The sequence below is a fragment of the Liolophura sinensis genome, chromosome 9 (genome assembly GCF_032854445.1).
Source record: "Liolophura sinensis isolate JHLJ2023 chromosome 9, CUHK_Ljap_v2, whole genome shotgun sequence".
NCBI lineage: Eukaryota > Metazoa > Mollusca > Polyplacophora > Chitonida > Chitonidae > Liolophura > Liolophura sinensis.
The window spans coordinates 13,106,558-13,121,085 of NC_088303.1; the positions used below are offsets into that span (position 1 = coordinate 13,106,558).

Genomic DNA, 14,528 nt, shown 5'->3' on the forward strand with positions numbered 1-14,528 from the left:
TCCCGATATACAGACTAAACGGTGAGCAGACAACATTTAAGTTCATGACAAACTAAGGTTTTCAAGCAGTTTCCAGGGGTATTTGTCTTTTTTAAGGACTTTCAAATACTTGAAAATGAAATTCTATTTTTCAAGCACTTTCAAGGGGTTTCGAGGACTGTGCCACCCTGATAACACAGTACTTTTTGAGGCAATCGGTCATTGTATCAAGCCTTGTATATTACAGCAGGGTGGAAACTGGTGCCAAAATTATAGCAAGGAGACAAGACTAAGAAGAGACTATATCCTGTTTCCTTGAATGTTGCTTACTAAAGATTTCTGTCACTTTGACAGTGATGGTCAGTTATATGGCTGGAAGAGACCAGTGTGTTTGGTGTAGACCACCGACATTTGGTAAGTTACGAACAAACCCTTCCATGCATTTGTGATGCACACATATCCAGACCATATTGCTCAAAGACTTAACAGTTTCTGACGGGGCAATCAGCGATAACAGCATCCTCAATTGACTGTTCTAACCAAGGCAAAACAACAAGTGACAACGACGAATCTGCACATTCTCCATGCCTGAACCCACACCTTGTGCGTCCTTGAGATTGACAGGCATGCACTGAACCCACACCTTGTGTGTCCTTGAGATAGACAGGCAAGCATTGAACCCACACCTTGTGTGTCCTTGAGATTGACAGGCAAGCACTGAACTCACACCTTGTGTGTCCTTGAGATTGACAGGCATGCACTGAACCCACACCTTGTGTGTCCTTGAGATTGACAGGCAAGCATTGAACCCACACCTTGTGCGTCCTTGAGATTGACAGGCAAGCATTGAACCCACACCTTGTGTGTCCTTGAGGTTGACAGGCAAGCATTGAACCCACACCTTGTGTGTCCTTGAGATTGACAGGCAAGCACTGAACCCACACCTTGTGTGTCCTTGAGATTGACAGGCAAGCATTGAACCCACATCTTGTGTGTCCTTGAGATTGACAGGCAGGCCTCTCTAACCACTAGCACACAGCTCAATCCCGAGCAGTGTATATGGCTTACTGTCACAACAGGCGATTTAAATTGCCCGCTGCCCAACCAAACACACCTGCACATCAAAATTTACAAACACACCTGCACATCAAAATTTACTCAGAATTATACGACAGTTTATCAAGACAGGTGTATCCTTTGTTAACATCTCTAAATAATGCCATTAAGATGATTAACATTACCTTTATTGGCCTCTCCATATTTGGTCGGCTGTAGCGTAGATATAGCATACCACAGACAGAGAGCCCAATAAAAGAGGACTCCACAAAACTGGCGTAGGTTATCAGGGCGTAGACATCACTGGAGCACAGCATAACCAAGGACATGATACACTGAAACAGTGGAAAAATATACATGTATATAGCTACCTGTACACTGGAACAGCGGGAATATATGCATGTATATAGCTGTCTGTACACTGGAACAGTGAGAAAACATACGCGTATATAGCTGCCTGTACATTGGAACAGTGGGAAAATATGCTTGTATACAGCTGTCTGTACACTGGAACAGTGGGAAAATATACACGTATACAGCTGCCTGTACACTTGAACAGTGGGAAAATATATGTATACAGCTGCTTGTACACTGAAAAAGTGGGAATATATACACGTATATAGCTGCCTGAACAATGAATCAGTGGGAAAATATATACATATATAGCGGCCTTTACACTGGAACAGTGGGAACATATGCATGTATATAGCTGCTTGTACACTAACAGCGGGAAAATATACATGTATATATGTATATATATATGTATATATATATGTATATATATATATATATACATAAAGCTGTATGTACACTGAAACAGTGGGAAAATATACATGTGGATAGCTACCTGTACAATGGAAATGCAGGGAAATATACATGTACTGTAAATCTTCAACCTCTTCTGCCACTGAAGCACTTTTTTAAGTGAAATTTATGCAATTATTATGAAAATGACACTGGCAATGATTTGTTGGTGTCAATTAAGACACAAGCTTCAGAAAAACTTGGCAAATTATTTCTCAACACCCCATACAAGTAGTTCTGTCACAATGTTTCAGTTGAAAGGCTGGACTGTGTACTGGAACAGTGGGGCAATATACATGTACATACACCTAACAAAATGAACATGTTTTATACTAAACTTACCCCAAACAGAAGAGCAGGCATTGGAGTGAAATACTTCAAATTAATGGTGGCCAAAAAGTCCGGCAAATGACCTGCTCGAGCACCAACAAAGAAGAGTCTGCAAGAAGGAAATAACTGCTACACGTACGTAACACACTAACATTGGTTCTGATACATGCGAAACTGAATCTTAACTGTTAGCACTGAATACATTTCTTCATTTTTCAGCGGTGTTTTTGCAAAGCTGCAGATATATCAGCACTATAGGGAACATCAATGTAAAGTAAATTTTAGAAGTTTATTTCTCAGAAGACCAGGAAGCAATAACAAAGACCCATTCTTCATTTTTCAGCGGTGTTTTTGCAAAGCTGCAGATATATCAGCACTATAGGGAACATCAATGTAAAGTAAATTTTAGACGTTTATTTCTCAGAAGACCAGGAAGCAATAACAAAGACCCACAACCACCAACCTTGCTGAAGTGAAGATAGCACCATTCAGTCCACCGAATGTTGAACACGCCACAAACAATGGCATTATCCATGCCATTACGCCCAGTGTCCTGTTTGCAAATGTCTGTAAGAAACAATAGAACAATTGTAGTGGTACCCTGGTAAAAACTGGAAACCATTTGTAAACAGAAGACTCTGGCATTCAGTATAGGTCTGCCATTGAGTACACTAAATGTAAAGGCCAATTTTATACTGCACGAAATTTCCACGTCCGGCAGCAAATGCTGGACGTGTGTCGCAGCATGCAGTAGAAATTACACGTGCGTGACAATGCAGCAAGCTGCATGGATTTTGTGGTGCGGCTTGCAGAGGAAATTGTCCTTAAGACTATAATGCTCCAAACCACGAGCACACCATTACAATCAAACATATTCTGGGTAGAATCTGTGACTCACTGAAAACTGTCTACCTACACAAGCTTGACACATTCACAGGGACAGTGCAGTAAACACTAAAGCTGCCATGATACTAGCTTCCATGATCAACATCAGCTGTGATTACAGATGAAAGCTCTCCTCTCCCAGACACCACCTTCACAGGCCCTGAGTTCCATGCTCATCCCCTCTCCTAGGACACACTCACCTTCACAGACCCAGAGCCCCATGTTCACCCCCTCTCCTAAGACACACTCATCTTCACAGGCCCAGAGCCCCATGCTCACCCCCTCTCCTAACACACACTCATCACAGGCCCAGAGCCCCATGTTCATTTCCTCTCCCAAGACACTCTCACCTTTACAGGCCCTGAACCCCATGTTCATTTCCTCTCCCAAGACACACTCACCTTTACAGGCCCTGAACCCCATGTTCATTCCTTCTCCAAAACACACTCACCTTCACATGCCCTTCACAGCCCCGGAGACCCACGCTTAACCTCTTTCTTTAGACACACTCGCATGTCACATTTGAGATGGCTACACACCAGCGACAGACTACAGCAGGTGAATCATGATTACACACATGGCCACAGCGTCAAACCCCAGTGGGCAAGTCATGACCACACAAAAAACTTACCACTGCCACAGTGTCAGACTCCAGCAGATGAGTCACAACCACACACAAACCCCCACGGCCACAGCGTCTGAGTCCAGAAGATGAGTCATGATTTCACACCAAACTTATCACGGCCTCAGCATCAAACTCCAACAGGTGAGTCATGATTACACACAGACACCAAATGGCCACAGCACCAGACTCCAGCAGATGAGTCATGATTACACAAAAAACTTACCACTGCCACAGTGTCAGACTCCAGCAGATGAGTCACAACCACACACAAACCACCATGGCCACAGCGCCAGACTCCAGCAGATGAGTCATGATTACACAAAAAACTTACCACTGCCACAGTGTCAGACTCCAGCAGATGAGTCATGTCTACACAAAAAACTTACCACTGCCACAGTGTCAGACTCCAGCAGATGAGTCATGTCTACACAGAAAGTTACCATGGCCACAGCGTCAGACTCCAGCAGATGAGTCATGTCTACACAGAAAGTTACCATGGCCACAGCGTCAGACTCCAGCAGATGAGTCATGTCTACACAGAAAGTTACCACTGCCACAGTGTCAGACTCCAGCAGATGAGTCATGTCTACACAGAAAGTTACCATGGCCACAGCGCCAGACTCCAGCAGATGAGTCATGTCTACACAGAAAGTTACCATGGTCACAGCATCAAGCTCCAGCAGGCGAGTAATGCTGAATGTTAAATGTGATGACAACAGTATTTTGAGTAATTCCAGACAAGTGATGTCTAATAAACTGCAATTAACCTGATGGAATCTTTTTACGTGATTCTGCCATGGTGCTAGGAACAGTTAGAATAAAACCCTGACTGAGGTAAACTAACAGGAGGCCATATTTCATCACATACGTGTGACCATTTGCCAGCTATCCCACTCTCGTCACAGCCACAGCAACAAACTCCAGCAGTTCAGTCATGACTACACACAAACTCGTCACAACCACAGCAACAAACTCCAGCAGTTCAGTCATGACTACACACAAACTCGTCACAACCACAGCAACAAACTCCAGCAGTTCAGTCATGACTACACACAAACTTGTCACAGCCACAGCAACGAACTCCACGAGTTCAGCCATGACTACACACAAACTCGTCACAACCACAGCAACAAACTCCAGCAGTTCAGTCATGACTACACACAAACTCGTCACGTCACAGCAACAAACTCCAGCAGTTCAGTCATGACTACACACAAACTTGTCACAGCCACAGCAACAAACTCCAGCAGTTCAGTCATGACTACACACAAACTCGTCACAACCACAGCAACAAACTCCAGCAGTTCAGTCATGACTACACACAAACTTGTCACAACCACAGCAACAAACTCCAGCAGTTCAGTCATGACTACACACAAACTTACCACAGCCACAGCATCAGATTCTAACAGCTCTGCTGGAGAGAGGACGGAGAAATATGCGACGTTTGCCAGGACATAAATTATCGTCACTAGGGGAATGGAAATCCATATCGCTCGGGGAAGATTTCTAATCAACAAAAAAACAATCATCAGTCAAACAATACACAAGTCCCACTGTTGGATCAGTGTTTTACAGAAAGTCAATATTACAAAAAACACTGAAATGACAATAATCCTAGAAACTCTTGTTTTCCCTATTCCACCCAGCACCTACTCCTAAACTCTTCATTACCCTTATTATCCCTGTTTCACCTAGCAGACATTCATGAACTTTTTATCCTGGTTTACCCAATTTTGAACAGCAGGTACACACAAACTCTTGTTACCCTTGTTCCACCCAGCAGCTACTAACAAACTCTTGTTACCCTTGTCTCCCCTCTTTCCCTGTTACCCTTGTCTTATCTATTCCACCTAGCAGCTAGGCACAAACTCTTGTTTTCCCTGTTTTGCCTAGTAGCTAGACACAAACTTTTGTTACCCTTGTTTTCACTGTTTCTCTTAGCAGCTACTCACAAACTTTTGTTATCCTTGTTTTCCCTATTCCACCCAGCAACTACAGACAAAGTCTTGTTACCCTTGTTTTCCCTGTGCGTCACACTGCATATGAAAACTTACTGTTAACACGGACACAATAAACTTTGTTGAAACATTGTTTCCAAAGATGTTTCAAGTAACAGATTTGCAGGTACCCACCGACTGTTTGTCCTGCATCAATAGACTGTGTGTCAGAGACAAGTGAAAATTAGCACCAAAACTGTGCCTTGGAATGAGTTCAATCAGAAAATGTTTTGGAGAAATTGTGTGCACAGGTAATTAACACAGATGGACAGCTGCAAATCAAAATGATGGGGAAAAAAATGAAATTTGATAATTTCTTTATCAAAAAACAATTCATATCACAAGAATTTATTGACATCGCATTTAATTTCTTACTTGTAAGGATTCTTCAATTCTTCAGTGACAAAATTTAGGTAATTCCTGTAAAAAAAAAAAGCAACATTATAAACATTTTCAGAAGCAAAATAACTTTGGGCAATGCATACAGTAAGACATAGAAAACCAGACTTTGACAAATATATATATATATATATATATATATATACATATATATATATATATATATATATATATATATATATATATATAGATACACATATATACATGCATATTTATCCATAAAGAAACTATACATAATTATATGTCAAGGCTGAGAGCAACAGCAGTGTGACGTATTTCTTGTATCTGTAACTTCCCTTTATTGCACATAAGACATGAAAAAAAGGAGACGAAAAAGCAGACACCTAATGCACAAGCTGGATTCTAACTCTGACATGACTAAATGACGCGAGTAATGCAAGCCTTGTGCAATCTGACTTTCCACTTTCAAAAGCTAGAAGTCAAAAAAAAAGCCATACATAAGAACATTTTACTTAGATGCGCAGAAGGAACTCATGACCATATTATGTACTTGAAATTTTAGCAAAATTCAGCAGTCAAAGAAGTTGTCCAAAGTCAAATCAAAACAGCAAACTGAATACACTGTTACGCAATTATTTTGGGCTAATTACAAAAATGGAGACTTGGTTTATAGTAAAATCTGGTATTAAGTGTTAAAACAGTTTTGAACAACCAGAAGCAGTATACTGAATATATGAACTAAATCTGCTGCTATTCCATTTAGTCTCTTTACAACTGTATTGATTGCTGGGTTTTGTTTAAATCATATATATGTAATATGACTTATTACAATACATATACTGGTATTAGCTACAACACTCTGGAACATCCGGGCCCAGCATCATAAAGTTACATCAGAAACAATCAAACTTGACTCAGTTTCTAATACAGTTCCTGAGAAAATGGAATATAACTGAAAAATTAGTCAAATAAGCTATTTTAAAAGTGGCCACAGAAGAAGCGAGTGAGTGTTTACGGTTTAACATGGCACTTAACCATTTTTCAGTCATATGACGATGAAGGAGTCTTTCAGAGGCCACAAAAGGGTACTATGCACAAAAATTGAAATGAAAATAAACACAATTTCAGGAAAGGGTCTTGGAGAACAGTTCTGTGTACAGTAAGTATGAACTCCATACTATGCAGAACTTAGTTTTGTTATATCAACCCATTTGGAGAAGTTTTCTGACAAAATATATGTTTCTTGGTCACATGACCTATGACACACAGATATTTTTTTAGGAAGCATCAATTTGAATTGTGTACTCTAAAATGACAAATACATTTCATAAGCATGTCTATATTAGATTTGACCAGAGGACAGGTGCAAACCTTTGGCGACTTAATCTTCACAAAAATAATAGGGTTTCAACCCTGAATACAGTTACATGATAGTGTGGTAGCTGGCAAATGGCCTGAACTCCTAATTAAAGCTGTTACAAAACAAAATTTCCAGTGTTCAAGCTGTTACAATAATGTGATAGCTGGTTTCTTCCATTTGGCCTCCATGCACTGCTGTACTGAGATGATCACTTTTGCTGTTGATAAAACATTTTTAAAAATCCCATAACAAGAAAAAAAAAAGGCTACCAATATCAACGCTTCATCGCATCTGCAGTAGATCAATGGTACAATGAAGGACTGCTGGTACCTCACAATCTGAAAAAATGTGGATGCTATGTATTACTTTTGCTACACGCTGAACAGATGGATCTGGTACTGTGGTAATGTATGGGAATGGCACACACTCCACATAAGTGGGTTTCAACATTTATCCATCCATTCATTTTATTTATTTATTTGATTGGTGTTTTACGCCGTACTCAAGAATATTTCACTTATACGACGGCGGCCAGCATTATGGTGGGTGGAAACCGGGCAGAGCCCGGGGGAAACCCACGACCATCTGCAGGTTGCTGGCAGACCTTCCCACTTACGGCCGGAGAGGAAGCCAGCATGAGCTGGACTTGAACTCACAGCGACCGCATTGGTGAGAGGCTCCTGGGTCATTACGCTGCGCTAGTGCGCTAACCGACTGAGCCACAGAGGCCCCTCCCATCCATTCATGTTGGCAAGTAATGTCAATGGCTTCTCAAAATTCCAGGCAATGTATGCATCACACAAGTAACTTTAACAGTGAACAAGCATACAAGTCTCAGACTTGTTCTCTCCCACGCAGATATCGTTACGAAATCTCATTCAACTTGTTCTATCCAATATGGATATTATAATGAAGCCTTGTGTGACCTGTTCTATCCAGTCATAATGAAGCATCATGGGACTTATGCTAACCTATAGGGATATCGTAATGAAGCATCATGGAACTTATGCTAACCTATAGGGATATCGTAATGAAGCATCATGGGACTTATGTTATCCTATATGGATATAGTAATGAAGCATTATGGGACGTTCTACCCGACAAACACATTTTAATGAAGCATCATGGGACCTGCTCTATACCACAGGGGTAATATAATGAAGCATCATGGGGCTTGCTCTATACCACAGGGGTAGTGTAATGAAGCATCATGGGACTTGATCTATACCACAGGGGTAGTGTAATGAAGCATCATGGACTTGATCTATACCACACCAGTAGTGTAATGAAGTATCATGGGACTTGCTCTATACCACAGGAGCAGTGTAATGAAGCATCATGGGACTTCATCTATACCACAGGGGTAATGAAATGAAGCATCATGGGACTTGCTCTATACCACAGGGGTAGTGTAATGAAGCACCATGGGAATTGATCTATACCACAGGGGTAGTGTAATGAAGCACCATGGGATCTGATCTATACCACAGGGGTAGTGAAATGAAGCACCATGGAACCTTCTCTATACCACAGGAGTAGTGTAATGAAGCATCATGGGACTTGCTCTATACCACAAGGGTAGTGTAATGAAGCATCATGGCACTTGCTCTATACCACAGAGGTAGTGTAATGAAGCATCATGGGTTTTGCTCTATACCACAAGGGTAGTGTAATGAAGCATCATGGGGCTTGCTCTATACCACAAGGGTAGTGTAATGAAGCATCATGGGAATTGATCTATACCACAGGGGTAGTGTAATGAAGCATCATCGGACTTGATCTATACCACCAGGGTGGTGTAATGAAGCATCACGGGTGCATCTCGGGGCTTGCTCTATCCCACAGTGACAGAGTACTGAAGCATTATGTGACATTCTATCCAACAAGGACATTTTAATGAAGCATCATGGGACTTGCTCTATACCACAAGGGTAGTGTAATGAAGCATCATGGGGCTTGCTCTATACCACAAGGGTAGTGTAATGAAGCATCATGGGAATTGATCTATACCACAGGGGTAGTGTAATGAAGCATCATGGGACTTGATCTATACCACAGGGATAGTGAAATGAAGCATCATGGGACTTGATCTATACCACAGGGGTAGTGTAATGAAGCATCATGGGACTTCATCTATACCACAAGGGTAGTGTAATGAAGCATCATGGGACTTGCTCTATACCACAGAGGTAGTGTAAAAAAGCATCATGGGACTTGCTCTATACCACAGGGGTAGTGTAATGAAGCATCATGGGACTTGATCTATACCACAGGGGTAGTGTAATGAAGCATCATGGACTTGATCTATACCACACCAGTAGTGTAATGAAGTATCATGGGACTTGCTCTATACCACAGGAGCAGTGTAATGAAGCATCATGGGACTTCATCTATACCACAGGGGTAATGAAATGAAGCATCATGGGACTTGCTCTATACCACAGGGGTAGTGTAATGAAGCACCATGGGAACTGATCTACACCACAGGGGTAGTGTAATGAAGCATCATGGGATCTGATCTATACCACAGGGGTAGTGAAATGAAGCACCATGGAACCTTCTCTATACCACAGGAGTAGTGTAATGAAGCATCATGGCACTTGCTCTATACCACAGAGGTAGTGTAATGAAGCATCATGGGTTTTGCTCTATACCACAGAGGTAGTGTAATGAAGCATCATGGGTTTTGCTCTATACCACAAGGGTAGTGTAATGAAGCATCATGGGGCTTGCTCTATACCACAAGGGTAGTGTAATGAAGCATCATGGGACTTGATCTATACCACAGGGGTAGTGTAATGAAGCATCATCGGACTTGATCTATACCACCAGGGTGGTGTAATGAAGCATCACGGGTGCATCTCGGGGCTTGCTCTATCCCACAGTGACAGAGTACTGAAGCATTATGTGACATTCTATCCAACAAGGACATTTTAATGAAGCATCATGGGACTTGCTCTATACCACAAGGGTAGTGTAATGAAGCATCATGGGGCTTGCTCTATACCACAAGGGTAGTGTAATGAAGCATCATGGGAATTGATCTATACCACAGGGGTAGTGTAATGAAGCATCATGGGACTTGATCTATACCACAGGGATAGTGAAATGAAGCATCATGGGACTTGATCTATACCACAGGGGTAGTGTAATGAAGCATCATGGGACTTCATCTATACCACGAGGGTAGTGTAATGAAGCATCATGGGACTTGCTCTATACCACAGAGGTAGTGTAAAAAAGCATCATGGGACTTGCTCTATACCACAGGGTTAGTGTAATGAAGTATCATGGGACCTGCTCTATACCACCGGGGTGGTGTAATGAAGCATCATGGGTGCATCTCGGGGCTTGCTCTATCCCACAGGGGTAGTGTAATGAAGCATCATGGGACTTGATCTATACCACAGGGGTAGTGTAATGAAGCATCATGGGTGTATCACGGGGCTTGCTCTATCCCACAGTGACAGAGTACTGAAGCATCATGTGACATTATATCCAACAAGGACATTTTAATGAAGCATCATGGGACCTGCTCTATACCACAGGGGTAGTGTAATGAAGCACCATGGGAACTGATCTATACCACAGGGGTAGTGTAATGAAGCACCATGGGATCTGATCTATACCACAGGGGTAGTGAAATGAAGCACCATGGAACCTTCTCTATACCACAGGAGTAGTGTAATGAAGCATCATGGGACTTGCTCTATACCACAAGGGTAGTGTAATGAAGCATCATGGCACTTGCTCTATACCACAGAGGTAGTGTAATGAAGCATCACGGGTTTTGCTCTATACCACAAGGGTAGTGTAATGAAGCATCATGGGGCTTGCTCTATACCACAACGGTAGTGTAATGAAGCATCATGGGACTTGATCTATACCACAGGGGTAGTGTAATGAAGCATCATCGGACTTGATCTATACCACCAGGGTGGTGTAATGAAGCATCACGGGTGCATCTCGGGGCTTGCTCTATCCCACAGTGACAGAGTACTGAAGCATTATGTGACATTCTATCCAACAAGGACATTTTAATGAAGCATCATGGGACTTGCTCTATACCACAAGGGTAGTGTAATGAAGCATCATGGGGCTTGCTCTATACCACAAGGGTAGTGTAATGAAGCATCATGGGAATTGATCTATACCACAGGGGTAGTGTAATGAAGCATCATGGGACTTGATCTATACCACAGGGATAGTGAAATGAAGCATCATGGGACTTGATCTATACCACAGGGGTAGTGTAATGAAGCATCATGGGACTTCATCTATACCACAAGGGTAGTGTAATGAAGCATCATGGGACTTGCTCTATACCACAGAGGTAGTGTAAAAAAGCATCATGGGACTTGCTCTATACCACAGGGTTAGTGTAATGAAGTATCATGGGACCTGCTCTATACCACCGGGGTGGTGTAATGAAGCATCATGGGTGCATCTCGGGGCTTGCTCTATCCCACAGGGGTAGTGTAATGAAGCATCATGGGACTTGATCTATACCACAGGGGTAGTGTAATGAAGCATCATGGGTGTATCACGGGGCTTGCTCTATCCCACAGTGACAGAGTACTGAAGCATCATGTGACATTATATCCAACAAGGACATTTTAATGAAGCATCATGGGACCTGCTCTATACCATAGGGGTAGTGTAATGAAGCATCATGGGACTTGCTCTATACCACAGGGGTAGTGTAATGAAGCATCATAGGACTTGATCTATACCACAGGGGTAGTGTAATGAAGCATCATGAGACTTGCTCTATACCACAGAGGTAGTGCAATGAAGCATCATGGGACTTGCTCTATACCACAAGGGTAGTGTAATGAAGCATCATGGGACTTGCTCTATACCACAGGGGTATTGTAATGAAGCACCATGGGGCTTGCTCTATACCACAGGGTTAGTGTAATGAAGTATCATGGGACCTGCTCTATACCACAGGGGTAGTGTAATAAAGTATCATGGGACGTTCTATCCAACAAGGACATTTTAATAAAGCATCATGGGGCTTGTTCTATCCCACAGGGATGGTGTAATGAAGCCCCATGTGACTTGTTCAGCCGAACAGTCATAATTTTCAAGGCCAAGATGACAAAAAGCTAGTCTAATTTTGCAGAGAGGGCTTAAGTATTAGGGAACTCCAGCCATGCTCCACCAAACAAGTACAGTGTTCAAACACTCACTACCCTCAGGGGAAAATCTGTCATTGTCCTTATTTGAGTACAAGCATCCTTTCATACATCCATCTGTGTTTAGCAACTTTATCTTCACTCTAGTAGAAACAGGTCAATTTGACTGCAGATTTTAACCATGTGTTGACCTACTTAATCAGGGAACCACATGGTTCAGCCAGCATAAGCCCTAAGTGTGAGGTTAAAGTATTGTCAACTAAGTGACAGATTTTCCTCAAAATAAAATCTTGTTGTTTGCACATACAGTAGTACACATACACAGATTTTAACCATGTTTTGACCTACTTAATCAGGGAACCACATGGTTCAGCCAGCATAAGCACTAAGTGGGAGGTTAAAGTAGGTTAAAACACACAGTAGTACACATATACAGTAGTACACATACACAGTAGTACACATATACAGTAGTACACATACACAGTAAAGTGTACATGCATGGACTTTTAAAAACAGGCAGCTGTGTGAAATCGCTAAGTGTATCTATCCACAGCTGTAGCAAATGAATCTATCTTGCTGATGTCCCTTTTTGTACTATCGTTTACCATTAGTTCAGTCAACGACAGGTGTTTATCTCTGTTAGTCAAGGAACCCATGTGACAAATTTAAACAGATTCATTTAGATCTTTAAATGATCTAACAAGATCAACACGGAAGATTTTTTCTTATTTTAAAACCCAAAGCTAGCTGTCGGTTGTATTATGCAGAAATTCCACTTACACATGACGCATGAGAATACCCCAAGATTGTGAGCATCTGGTGGCATCTGACCACACAGCTGGACATTGAAATGTTTTGGAACTGAAGAAATGTACTGTGTGAGTGAGTGAGTGAGTGCTTAGGGTTTAATGTCGTACTTAACAATTTAACAGTCATGTGACAATGAAGAAGTTCTTACAGAGCTTGTAATGTGCCTCCCTGCTGGAGGGATTTCCATCGCTCTTTTATCTAGTTCTGCTACACTAAGAGGACTTACCAAAGGCAAGTAAGCCTCTCCACCCGAACCACTATACTGATACGGGTCAACCAGTCATTGCACTATCCCCTTAATGCTGAACGCCAAGCAAAGAAACTACACCTTCCTATTTAAAGGTTTTAGATGTGACCCCACCCAGGATTGACCCTGGAGCTACCACCCCTGAAGTGACCGCTCTACCAACTGAGCCATTGGGGCTGCTCAAGAAATGTACAGAACAAATGCCATGGTAGGCTGAGAGACAATATAGAGAGTATTCATGTAAGATCACTGAACTGTCACAGAAAATAGGAACTGCTTCGCTGCTTTAATGTTTAGAAAACTGACATATCTGTAGGGTCAGTTGCGTTTCCACAAAAGTGTTCGCATCACTAATATTTTGACTGAAGGACAAATCGGAGTTGTTAGAGGCAACACTCGTGGTTCATATAGCCTGTGGTGTGGACACTGCCAGTTTTAGTGAAAGCGTAATATAAGGACGAAACACTGTGCTGCCCAAGCTCAAGGGAAGACACATGCATTTTTTGAAAATCTGTGACTGGTTAAATATGCTTGTCTCATTTTCATTTTACACAAATGCATCATAGGAAACCTTGTCACAATCAAGGCATGTGTTGGTCTGGCCGTCGTTGCAACTATTTTTCAACGTCAAACTTTACTGTTGATTTCATAACATCTGTGTCCCATATGAGGTCAAGTTATTTCTATGTATGTAACACTGGGCACATTGTGTGCATCTAACATCTCTTCTTAAATGTCACCCCTGCATAGTAGGCCTACTTAGTACAGACAAGGTAAAAATGTGAAAGTCTTATTCACAGTTCAGCAGAACTCACCATCCTGCGTAAGAAAAAAGACCTGAATAAAAGGCTAAGGCAAACTTCCCTGGCTCCCGAGTAGATTCTTCAAACGGCTGCTGGAAACTTTCCGTGGAGCCTGAAACAGAAAAGAC

General features: G+C 42.0%; 1 protein-coding gene across 1 annotated transcript in view; it reads right to left on the bottom strand.

Annotated features, from left to right (window-relative positions):
• LOC135475615 (Y+L amino acid transporter 2-like) overlaps positions 1 to 14,528 on the bottom strand; it is a gene marked incomplete at its 5' end in the record, with an annotated part of 29,358 nt that overhangs the window by 4,200 nt on the left and 10,630 nt on the right. Inside the window, 6 exons of the mRNA XM_064755544.1 lie at positions 1,221 to 1,370; positions 2,182 to 2,278; positions 2,633 to 2,736; positions 5,065 to 5,188; positions 6,055 to 6,099; positions 14,413 to 14,512. Of these exons, the coding sequence (XP_064611614.1) occupies positions 1,221 to 1,370; positions 2,182 to 2,278; positions 2,633 to 2,736; positions 5,065 to 5,188; positions 6,055 to 6,099; positions 14,413 to 14,512 (620 nt within the window). The remainder of the gene's footprint in view (positions 1 to 1,220; positions 1,371 to 2,181; positions 2,279 to 2,632; positions 2,737 to 5,064; positions 5,189 to 6,054; positions 6,100 to 14,412; positions 14,513 to 14,528) is intronic.